The 13,198-nt window shown below is 38.8% G+C and overlaps 1 protein-coding gene across 3 annotated transcripts in view; it reads left to right on the top strand.

Annotated features, from left to right (window-relative positions):
* Positions 1-13,198, top strand: part of pard3bb (par-3 family cell polarity regulator beta b) — a 416,763-nt gene that overhangs the window by 189,796 nt on the left and 213,769 nt on the right. For all 3 annotated transcript variants that reach the window (XM_065292869.2, XM_065292868.2, XM_065292870.2), the window contains one exon: positions 9,903-10,088. In XM_065292869.2, coding sequence (XP_065148941.1) covers positions 9,903-10,088 — 186 coding nt within the window. The remainder of the gene's footprint in view (positions 1-9,902; positions 10,089-13,198) is intronic.

Raw genomic sequence — 13,198 nt, 5'->3', positions numbered from 1 at the left:
AAATCTGATGCTGGACCCCTTTTTAATCTGGATTTCGTGAGAATCACCCAGAAAAGAAATCACTAAGTTTGCTCGATGGCGCACAAAGGTGATCTTGCATTTAGCAATGATGCTGATAGTGATGATTCTCTCTGACCAATCAGTGATCTGCAGTGTTACACATCTTGTTTTAGTATCAGTACAACTTCCATGGAACCTTAATCGGGGTGGTACTAAAAAACTATCGGGTATATATCAGGTATATGTACACAGTGAAAGTCCCCCCAAAAGTGAGTGCCTCCAAACTAGCTACTGTATCCGCTACCTACGTTTAATTTAGGCTAAATTGCAACTCTGCTACTTGCACAAATCATATAAATCTAAAAAGCTGTTTATCTGACGTCCTGACAGTGATCATTTCCTAACATTTAAGCTCCTTTTTGACCAATTTACTAACCATTTTTCACTTTTATAAAAAAGCATTTGCTTTTAAGAGTTTTAGGCCCTGTTTTGTGTCCTTTTCATGGAACGTGCCAAGAAAAAATAATGCGCTTAGGGTGGCAGTGGGTACAGGTGTAATGGTTGTACAGCTCTTTCCAGCACCTTCCTGTGCCATCTGCTGCACTCTCTTAATGCATGTATAGAATGTACTACAAAGACATCTCACCATCACTACACGCACACCTTACCGCTCAATTCACCACCTGCTCACTGCTGAAAGGTGCTAGAGTGCTTCCGAAATGAAAGAATCATTCCGGAAACATGCTGGAGGTAGCACGCACACACAATGACTTGAGCTTGCTCTATCCCCGTTTTATTTTTCCCCATCAGAACTAGGCTTTTGATCTGCGCCCAATAAAAGACTCTGTGGTGGGTTTGAGTCACATGCTTGTGAGTGTATTCAGAGGATTTGATTATCAGCGAATGAGCACCACAGAAGATCCGCTAAGCTCTCCGCATAAACCCAACCGAGCATTTAGACTGAGAGCAGCTCGCAAACAAGAGCACAGTTTCTTACAGCGTTCCCAAGGGTTTGTATCCTGTCATTCTGACATCACCGTGACCTCACCGCCTCAAGACGTGCTGATACCCATCTGGCCGTATGTCTTCATGTGTGACCCGTGCAGCTTTCTGACACTCGCTTGCACCAGATCGTCTAATTCCCGGCCGGTCGGCTTTCCCATTTGTTTATCCAGGATTTAGTGATGCTTCCAGACCTGCTGCATCTAATACCAACCCAGCTGCACTCACTTATGTAGTTGGATGTGTTTTGCATAATATCTAATACTGTGTCAATTATGAAGAGACAGTAATAAGACTTGGGGTAATACAATCTTTTTTATTTTTCCGGTATATATTTGAATGATAGTGTTGTTCTTCTTGCTGGTGGTTAATGAAATTAGACTCAATTTAATATACATCTTTGTCCGATGTAGGCGGAAATGGCCTCAGGCAACGACCACTGGAATTTTCTTAGAGCGCCGATGCTCATTTAACTAGTTGTTTGTGAGAAGTGTGATTTAGCTCGCTATTTGTTCAATAACACATTATTTAATTCCCTATGTGCTGCAGTGCATTAAGGAGATTAGATCATCTGTATAAATCCTGTACTGTATCAAAATAATAGCTGGTATGAATGGATTTTTTTTAAGTAAAGACCAAGGATAATAAATTGAATATGGAATATTTTCTGAACTGACCACATCCAAAACATCAGAATGATCCTTCCTTTCGCTTTTTGTGGTAAATTATGATGACCCACAGTGAACTTTGCTTTTGTTCACAACCTTTTTATTGCTGAATTTGCCCCTTAGGGATGGGTGTAAATGTGACTTTTGTGTCTGTGATGGCTCCACTTTGATGGGGTTGTTTGGGACACAAGTGTCTAGACACAGGGTGAGCCATGTGGAAGAAGTAGTTAACCTGAGATTACCATTCTGACATAAATGTCAAACAAAACCTATATGACCTTGTTTCATGAAACATGCACTATTTTAACCAGTAAATTATCTGGACATGCTTATTTATAGAAATAAAGTGAATGAGGTCAAGCTCCAGAACCACAATAAACACACAATTAAGTGTTTTTGTGTCGTGTTATATTTAAGTTGTGTTATATTCAAAGTTCTCAACTTTGTAAATCACAGAAAATCTTTAAAACCCCATTCACACAGACCTTTGGTCCCAGAAAATACCCGTAAAATTGCCAGACAAGCGTCTGTGTGAACACAAACACGTCCTGTAAATCTTCTGGGATCGTTGCCGGAAAGAGGACCTAGTCAGATACACGGATAACCCTCTGTGTGAACAAGAAGACGAAAGAATGCCGCAATGGGCGTGTCGTAGCACAAGTTATGGTTCAGCTCCTTACAATGAGAGATAACATGCATATAAACATTCACCATGAGAAATGTTGCAAACTAGATTGAAGCAGTTATCAGGAAATGATAAATGAGATGCATAAACAATGACGCACGTGCCGTAGTGAGGACGCGTGTGTCATTGCATGAAGTTGGTTCATGAAGTTGGGTCATGAAGTTGGTTCAACTCTTTAAAATGAGGGATTTACAACATTCACGACGAAAAATGTCAGCAAACTGGACTGAAGCAGAATCAGGTAAGTTAGCTCGTTACTTACTGCGTTGAAACGGAGATCATTCAGCAGCATAAAAGAATATCGCGTCACGTGCTCATTTCAGCTATTATAAACGAAAATACCAACATCCCAACAAGATATATCGTTCAGCCTCTCAAATTGCGGGTTTTAAATGCATATGAACAATCAAGATGAGAAATGTCTGAAAACTGTATTAAAGCAGAGATCAGGGAGCACGTCAAATATCCACTCACCAGCATAGAACTGTGCGTTCACGCGCTCTTTTATAGTCTTATCATAAACAAAAAATGCACGCGAGTTGTTTCTGGAGAGAGAAAAAATAAATAATATGCGAACTTCAGACGCTGCTTAGGAGAGAGGGCGGGACTTTCAACAGGTCACGTGTCTTCCCGGGACCATCAGATGCCGGGTAATCATGTCAGTGTGAATGAACAAAAAATCAAATGGTCCTGGAAAATTCCAGGATGCCTTACCCTTGTAAAAAATCTGTTTTTTATAATAAATCTTTGATTCTTAAGTTTTCCTTAAAGGTGCAGTGTGTGATTTTTAGAATGACAGAAATGCAAAATAATATACAAAACTACATGATCAGGGGTGTATATAGATCTTTCTGTATGAACCGTTATGTTTTTATTACCTTAGAATGAGATGTTTTTATCAACATACACCGAGGGTCCCCTTACATGGAAGTCGCCATTTTGTGCCGCCATGTTTCTACAGAAGCCCTTAACGGACGAAATTTTTTCTTAAGTTTGTCTCTGACGATGACATGTTTGTCCGGTGCCGGCTAACATAGCTTCTCTATGCATTTCAAAAGCGAGGGGTAAGCAGTGGACTAAGCCGTTGGTTGCAATGCTCAACCTCACCGCTAGATGCCACAAAAATGTACACTGCACCTTTAAGGAAAAATAGGAAGTTTTTTTCAGAATATCAAATACTCTATTTGAATTTTGAATTTAAGAGAAAAAATGTCTTTCAAAAATTTTTTTTTAATATTTTGTGAATCCGATCCCTGGTTCTCAAGTTTGACTCTCTAACTGGTCACATAGATTACCGGCTCAGTGGAGAAGAATTTAAGTGAATAATCTTACATTTCAACAATCACATTGAGCTATCATAGGATTTCAGAAGACTTTAAATATAAGACAGGAGTCTGTTAGTGCGTGTTTTATTCATACTTTATTCTTTTTGTGTGGGTTCGTCAATAACCAAATATTTCTATAGTTTATTTATATAGTTTATATTTCTGTCTGTACTCTGTTTCTTTAACTTTACTAAAACTGTGTGTTATACCACAGTTATGGGATCTAAGCTGTCCATTAGAACTAAATATTTACCTTAGTTTTTACATTTCAAGGACGTTAATTCTTCTCTTGTTTAACATTGTTACATCATTGATCATCTACAAGTGCTCTGTCTCTTGTCCCCCATTCCTTCCTGATATCAGTAAAACTTTGACGCCTGTTTTTGTCTTTTCAGTTGGCTCACCACTAAAGAAGCTTAAAGTGACCATTAAAGCTAAGTGTGTTTGCTGTCGCGCTGCATGCCGCATTAACCGTCTTTCACAAACACACTGGCCTTGAGTCTTGATTTCCTGAGACCCTATGGGCAAACAAAATGGGGAAATTTAAGCAGATCAATGACAGAGACCGTCAGTGAAGGATGGTGGGTTTTTCATCCTTCCTTCCTCCTTCTGCTGGTTGGCTCGGCCTGTGTGAAAGACCAATGAGAGGAAATGGACAACGGGGGTCAGGAACCATGACCTTTAGTTTTCCTTTAGCCTTTCTTTCAATGAATACAGGAGATACAGGTCTGTCTGGCAGTGTAGCCAATATAATCCCTTACATAGCACACTAAAAACGAATGAGAACGACTGCTGCAAGTTCATTAAAAATGGTAGAGAAAGTGGAGCCAAATGTGTTCATGACATGTTTAACAACTTTTCATACCGATTTTCACCAATTTCACCCTATATTTGTGTGCTTTCTTTGTACTTGTCAGCATATTGAGTTGATGCAGAACAATGATTCGTTTATAATGCTCCATTTTTGATCAGATGTTGTTGACATAGTTGTACTGTATGCAGATCACAGAGAGGCAACCCACAAGGTTTCAGAACAGCGGTTGTGGATTGTCTGTAGGTGTTTGTTCATTTGTTTTGCTTGATCCTAATGCTTAGATAAACCTGTGGGATGGTATCTCGCTCTCACTCGGTCATTAACAGCGGCAGTCGTGTCAGGCTGATGAATCTGTGCGTGCCAGCTTTTCTTTGGCTGGGTAAGTCGAAAGACTGCTGAGTATTGTAGACCATTAACAGGATTGATACATGGACTTTCTCAGCGGGAAGTGATGAGGTTGGCTAAGGTTTTCCTGCTGTACAACACCTCATTTGCTTTAATTGTTGCTCTCTGGAATGCAGAATGGGGATGGAGTTATGATCTTGTGTTGTAGAAACCTTGATCAGATGATCGACCACAGAGCGAGATTCAGATTTCAGAATTTGCTTATTTATGCAATCTCCCCGTGTCTTTCAAACCTGTGTGGGTTAGACACAAGCAAATCATTGTCTGTATAACAACTCCACATCACAGCTCAATTTCACTTGAATGACGTGCAAACATCTGTCCATCGTTTTGATCCTGATTGCATTTATGTGATACCTCCGTGGAGTGTCAGAGAATCATTACTACGCAGGTGGGTATGTTATACATCACACGCAATTGACAGTTTGCCACAGAAGGTCTTTTCGTGGCGTTTGTTTGTTTATACGGAGGTGAGGTTTGTTCTCGGGAGGAAGCCTTAGAAGCTTTGTTTACCGTAGCCATTGTAAATCGATCACTCATGGAGGCCATTGAGATCCAATGGTATTCCGGTTCCCTAGAGAACCTTCCCACTTCCTGACTACACCAAGCATGCATACGGTGTCTCGATCTCCCTAGAGCGCAATAATTTTGAAGACCAGACTGTTCATTCACAAACAATAGAGACGCTCAAATGTGACTGACGCAGAAAGATGGAGAGGAGCTTACGAAAGACGGTGCGATTTCCTGAACGAACAGCTGTGAGTCTGCTCGTTTTTAAGCCCTTAGAATGTCATTCGCCCCCGTACCTATAGATGACGGATATCCATCTGCCGCTGCTGATAGCATCATACATCTTGTTCATCATTAAGAAGCTTTCACAGAAGAGGAACAGATGTTGCGAATGCAGATTTGGCAAGACATATAGATGCTGCTTATTCAAATACTTATGAACTTTGCCAGAATTGCAGTTTGAATGACTTTGCCTGTCATAATGGCTAAACAATAAAGCTTATTGGAGATTTCTATCCCTGAAAATGACACGTTTTCTCATCTAGCGCTAGAGACGTACAGTATGTCTCCTGTATAAACACGCAGGAGCGCACACTGAGTGATAAACCCGGGGAAATGGCTTAAAGAGGTACGACGTGGCATTTTAATTCAGAGCGGGGTCCCGGCAGGGGGCTTGACTGTGAAATATCACGACTGTTAGCATACAGAAGCGCTGCTAGCTGTACACACAGCAGGCTTTAGTGCTGTGATTTCCCCAGCTGGTAGACTCAGTATGTTCCTAAAGCTTTGTCTTCATTTCAAGCCCATCCTGGTCTCCTCACGTGGACGGTTTGCAGCCCAACGTGTTTGTGCAGTGATTTCACCTGGCCTTCCATATTTGCCTGAATAAGAGGTCTGACGCATACACTTGACCAGTGCCTTGTGTATTCATTGTTGGAATGGCTTAGGTGCCTGAATGAAGTGGTTTTTGTGGATTTACCCTTGTTTGAACTGTTCTTGAAGTTAGTTTAAGGGCATTTATGGTTTCACCTCAAGGTTACATTCCTAAAATCCCTCACTTTCCGCTCACAGTCAGCTGAATTTTTAAGTTGGAGTTGCTGACTTGAGCTTGTGTTTGTGAGTGCGTGACACTAATACTTCCAAAACCCACAATCCCTCAGTAAACAGAGATAAACCAAGCCTTGCTGACCCACACATATTCAGTCTTAGCAACCCTTCTCAGTTCTCTTCATTCCTGTAATATCTCATAATATTTATAGTCTTTGTGGTTTCTGTTAGAGGGATTCATCACGTTTCTCACACGGTGTTTGCTGAGATGAGAGGACACATATTCACTTTCAAAGCATTGCTTAGCTTATATAATGTAAATGACTAGGCAGAGTTCGTCATGTGTCAGGAATGTTGGGATCCCTGTAGCTTTGTTTCCATAAATGGAGTGGATGAGATAAAAAGCTTTTTGTATTGTGATTGCTAGAGTGCACTTCTAAAAATAAAGGTTCCTTAAAGGTTCAGGCTGTACATTGTCAGATACAAAGTTGCAGAAAATGTACAAATCTACCTTTTTTTCACTGGGGTGGTATCCTAAGGCAGTGGTTCTCAAACTTTTTCAATGTGCGGCCTCTATGTGTACGAAGCTTTCCTACAAAGTAGTACTTTTTTGTTAGTAGCCTTATTTTTTTAGGTTTAATTACATAGAATGTATGATACATTTATTTATTTTATAAAATGTCATAAAACTGGGGCCCCCCAGTTTGAGAACCACTGTCCTAAGGTACTGTTTTGTACTTTTACAGTTGTACTAAACATAATACGAAGTTGTACCTTTTTGGTAACATTACTGTACCTTAAAGGGACATTAAATTTTTTTTTAAATATGCTCATTTTCCACAGTTAAACATTTAGATTTTTAACGTTTTGGAATTCAGCCTATCTCCGGGACTGGCCCTACTACTTTTAGCATAGCTTAGCACAATCCATTGTATCTGATTAGATCATTAGCATTGCGCCAAAAAAAATAACCAACGAGTTTCGATATTTTTCCTATTTAAAACTTGACTCTTCTGTAGTTACATCGTGTACTACGACTGACGGAAAATTAAAAATTGCAATTTTTATGCAGATATGGCTAGGAACTATACTCTCATTCTGGCGTAATAATCAAGGACTTTGCTGCTGTAACATGGATGCAGCAGGCGTAGTGATATTACACACTGCTCGAAAATAGTCCCCTGCTATTGAGAGTTACCAAGGGGACTATTTTATAATAGTAATATCATTGCACCTGCAGCAGCCATGTTACGGCAGCAAAGTGCTTGATTGTTACGTCAGAATGAGAGTATAGTTCCTAGCCATATCTGCCTAGAAAATTGCAACTTTTAATTTTCCGTAGGTCTTAGTACACGATGTAACTACAGAAGAGTCAAGTTTTAAATAGGAAAAATATTGAATGTCTTCTGTCATTTTTGAGCGCAATGCTAATGGTCTAATCAGATTCAATGGATTGTGCTAAGCTATGCTAAAAGTGTTACCGCCAGATTTGGAGAACAGCTCAATATTTTTTTTTTTTAAAGTTGAGTGTCCCTTTAAGGATCTATTGTGTATTTTTAAAGTTACAGTTACTGTAACTGTTTTGTACCCCTAAATAATTGGTACGAAGGTTGGTACAAAGTTTTACTTAACATACACAATAGGTCCTTAGGGGTTGTGCACACCAAAGCTTTTAAACGCAGATGAAAACTCATGAGGACGCCAGAGCCAAACGTTTTTTCAGCTGAGCACCAGCTTTCTTTAGCTGAGCGCTTTGGTTGCTGTGATACTTATGCTTTGTTTATCAGTCAGTGTACGATGCGTCGATTAGTTGTTGTGATATTTGTCCCGCCCCTCCTGCACTGTGATTGGATGGCTGTGTGAGAACTGACATTGACGAGCTGAGCTTTTCACCTAAAGTTGAACATTTTTTAACTCTCGGTGCTGAGTGCGTGAAACCCGCCTGGCGTCGGCTTTCAGCGTGGAAAAAAAACGCTAGCTGCTGACTTTTTTGAAAAATGCTGAGCTTCCATTGAAAACAATTGAAAACATGTACCCCTTAGGGTATAATATTGTACCCCAAAAAGTACAGAATTTCTATGTGTTGTATATGCATAAATGTATATCAAAAATAAATTTTTGAGGGTACCACCCCAACAACAGGAAAGGTAAAGTTTTGAACTTTTTTTTTGACAATGTATGGTTACATAAAAACCTTAAACATCCACAGAACCATTCACCTTTTTGTGAATAAGGGCTACCACATTGGATACTGTAAAATAATCCGGAGGGATACTTTTTGATACAGTCTACTTAAAAGTTTTGGTTTTGTTTTTTTATTTAATTTTATTTGTTGACATGTGTTATCATAGTTTAAAATGTTAACATACATAAAAGAAACCAAGCTAATATGAAAATATGTAATAAATAAATATAAAAGTTGAGACTATTGCGGGCACTGTGTTGAAGACCACTTGTCTTCAACACAGAATATAAAGGGTAAGAACCTTTAAGTCTTAAAGAAACCAGATATTGTTCTTCCATGACATGTCTGTGAAAAACTATTATAATGTTAAAAAATTGGTCAAAAAATATCTGTATATATCTGTAGCTGTTACTGTGGTGATATCCTTTTCAAAAGTACACCTAGAGAGTGATGTTGTTATGTCAGACGTACATATTAGTATCTCAAAGTTACAAATTGTTACCGAATGTATACATATCTGTACCTAAATGCTACATATTAGGACCTTTTTAAAAGGATACTGCCCCAGTGACAGCTGTTTTACAATTTAAACCTTTTTTTAAAGAGCAAGGATAATCCTGTTTTCAATATGTGTCCTTTATATATAAATGGCACAGCGAAGATTTGAGACGCTAAAAGAGCAGCATGTTTCAAATATGCCATTAAAATACTGTTAGACAATCTGGCGTCAATCTCTCTCCCTCTTTCTGGTGTACACTATTTCATTATATAGATCAAATACAAATTCTTTTCAGACCTTTTTTTAATCCATTTTCTCCTTCATTTGCTCTCATTCATCGTTCTCTGCAAATGAAAGCCTGACAGAAAAGCCTGTTTCCTTGGTGACAAAAATTATTTTCCCCATCCAGATGTAATAATGTAATTTTTCTCCCGTTTTTATTAACGCTCATTTTAAAACAAACTTCAGCTGACGAGATGTACAGGTAATTTTAGCATTATTACAGGAAGCTGACAGACAAAGAGAAAAGAAAGGAAATAGGAGAAAACCGGGAGTAAGAGTGCGGTGGGGAGGTGAGCGTTTGGACTCCATAATGGAGAATGGATTATGTTTCTAAATGACCCCATTGCTTTCACCGTCAGAAAATAGGCATGAAAAGGTTGAGCTATTCTCTGCTATAATAGTGAGCTTTTTATGTCAGAATGAAATGACCTCTCTTCTTCCTCGTCTTTTTCTCTCCCATCATTGTTGTTTTTCCATCAGAAAGAGGAGCAGGCACGCTTGCTGTTGTCTGAAGAAGGGAAGGAGCAGCTGATGTTCGAGGTTCCTCTCAATGACTCTGGTTCAGCCGGGTTAGGGGTCAGCCTGAAGGGTAATAAGTCTCGTGAGACCGGAGAGGACCTGGGCATCTTCATCAAGTCCATCATCCATGGAGGAGCAGCTTTTAAGGTACCACAGCACATTTACATTCGCATTTGCCAGATGGAGTTTGTGGCTTTCAGGCCATCTGTATTCTAGGAAATCCTAAAAGTTAACTCAATTATATATGTTTAAAAAATCTGGTCAAAATATTATTCACCCATCTTGTACACAAGGCAAATAATAGGTTTTGTCCAAAAAATAAAAAGAACATCCTTCCCACAGTAACAAGCAGCAATTTACGGCGTTTCCAGTCTATGAAATAAACTAAGGGCTATTAAAAATACCCAAAAAATAAATGTAAAAACAAGTGTCTGATTGTCAAGCCATTTCATTGGTGTCTTGCTCAAAGGAATTTTTGACCATTTTTACAAATAATTGTACTTTTTTATAGTTTGCTTCAAAGAATGCTATCATTCTTTAAATTATAAGTCCACTTTCATATGAAAATTTACTTATAATTTACTCACCCCCATGTCATCCAAGATGTTTATGTCTTTTTTCAGTCAAAAATAAATATTTATTTATTTGTTTATTTATTTGTTAATGTATTTATTGAGGAAAACATTCCAGGATTTTTCTCCAAATAGTGGACTTCAATTGAACCCAACAGTTTGAATGTCCAAATTGCAATGCTTCAATGTTGCTCTTTACGATCGCAACCTAGGTACAAGTGTCTTATCTAGCTAAACAATTGTCATTTTAGACAAAATAAAAACAAAAGCTGTCCTTTTACCACAACTTCCCATCATGTACTAGCCCTAGGATGCGTGTTCACGACTTTACATATTACATAATCACGTCGAAAGGTCCCGAATGACGTATGCCAAACATGAAGCTGTCTGTTTGTATTTAAAATAGGGAGGTAGTATAATAGATAATCCAAACAGCGATGAAAACGTGACGCCCTTTAGGGATGTAACCAATTGCTCACTTTTTCCTCCATCAGCCAATGACTTCATGGAAAATATTGATAGACAAAACATGTAGCCAATTATATAACGAATTCAACGATCTCTGTGTAACTTCTGTGTGTTTGACTTCATGCTGCGCTGCAAGAACTGACAGACAGATGACGTCAAAGTACCACGAGAGTGAGTCGAAATTAAACTACTTAACGACGTCATCCGACTGCGGCGCCGCATAAAGTCGATCAAGCCAGTGATGCGGTCACTTCACGTGGTTCACAACAGAACCAAAAGAGAAGACCATGCTGAATAAAGTCGTAATTCTTGCTATTTTTGGACCAAAATGTATTTTCAATGCTTCAACACATTCTAACTGACCCACTGATGTCACATCAAGTGGACTACTTACGTATTTGAGTCCTTAAGGCTGTTGTGTCACATGCAGTTTGGTTTTTTAGGGGTTTGACAATGGCATTCTATAACCGACCTCACACCTGTACATTTTCGGGTTTCACAACCGCATTTACGGAGAAGCTGTGCTGTGTGAACGGAATCGCACTGGACAACTAGTTGTTTGGTACATCATCCGTTCCTCTATCTGTTAAGGTAACATTACAGTGCATGAAAATGACTGCAAACTGCGCAACACGATTGGTCCATAAGGTTAATGCAATATTATATTCCCTTTATAGATGCCACAGAGCATATAACATTACGTTGTAGAATCGCGTGTAGCCTAGTAATGAGATATATAGAGTTTTGCTCTGCAAAAGTATATATCTCAAAAATGTTAAGTGTATAATAAAAGGGATAGTTCATCTAAAAATAAAAATTTGCTGTTTATTTACTCACCCTTTTTCTTGAGTAGAGCAAAAAAAGATGATGTTTTGCAAAAAACCCATCTGTGATTCATATAATGCAAGCCAACAGATCTGCCACTTTGAAAGCTCAAAAGCAGATAGTTTTTTGCAAGATATTAAACGTTAATACTAATATAAACTTTATTATCTTCAATGCACAACCTCGGCACCATATAAACACCACAAGAATAAGGTTGTGCTCATGTTTGGCCTGCTGTTGGCAAACCTCTCAGTGCCACCTATAGAGCGGCAGCGTAAAGCACACTTCATATGTGGCTAAGGCTCTGCATTTACGCTAATAATGTTATAAATAACATTTAGTTTCTTGCATAAATGGATCGATTTGCTTTACAAGACGTCATTATGTAACCAGGAGTCATGGGGATTACTTTTGTATTGGATATATTTGCTTTTTTGTCCATTACACAAATAATCCTTTCTTTTTGATATTTACGTCTGTCACTATAGTTACAGGTGCCACGTGTGAATAGCATACGGGTCTGAGGTTGGTCGCTCATTCATATAGACAGTGTTGTATTTGTGTCTGTAATTTGCTGTCTGAACAGGACACTTTCAGACTCACACCTGTAAGTAAATGCGGTTGTCACTCCCGAAATTTTGCAAGCGCACCCAAATTAGTATGATTCCACATAAAACAACTACTGAACGGTCCTCCTTCTCCACACCTGTAAACATCTGAGTGGTAGTTTCCCATACGTCATGCATGACCTTTTGACGCAGATCACAGGGCTAGTGCAAGACGAGAAGTTGTGGTTATAAAGTCTCCGTGTCCCCTTACTCAACTGGTTTTTGATGACGCTCGGTGGGTATCGATTTATAGTGTTAAGCCCACTGGTCGGGTACGGGACTTTGGTTCTTGTAAGGGATTCAGTGTGCCAACCTCCAAAAATATGCACCGGCCGGTGACTTATCCTAGTTCTCCCTAAACCATAAAGTGAAGAGTCTGTCACAAGGGGGATACGTTGTATCTTTAATACCTAAACTAAATCTTTCTTTTCTGTCAAACAGTTATTGTTTAGAAATAGTGAAAACTTGTATCTTGTTATAAGCACCTTTTGTACTATTGCCTCTCTATGACACATCGCTTTTATTGTTTCCTATTTTTTGGACAAAAGTGTCTGCTAATTGCTAAATGTAAGGAAATATTTAAAAAAATAAATTGTGAAAATTACGATCATTTGGCTAGAATAAGACCCTTATGCCTCGATTTAGAACCTTTAGGGCCCCTTGAAACGACAAGACCAACTACAAGTCCACTACAGTATATGGAGAAAATTCTTGGAATGTTTTCCCTTAAAAAAAACAACAACCTTAATTTTTTTTTCTGCTGAAGAAAGAAAGACATAAACAT

Source organism: Paramisgurnus dabryanus, chromosome 15, assembly GCF_030506205.2.
Source record: "Paramisgurnus dabryanus chromosome 15, PD_genome_1.1, whole genome shotgun sequence".
In the NCBI taxonomy this organism is placed as follows: Eukaryota; Metazoa; Chordata; class Actinopteri; order Cypriniformes; family Cobitidae; genus Paramisgurnus; species Paramisgurnus dabryanus.
The sequence above is the reverse complement of the archived record's forward strand: the minus strand, read 5'-3'. Positions and strand labels throughout refer to the sequence as shown.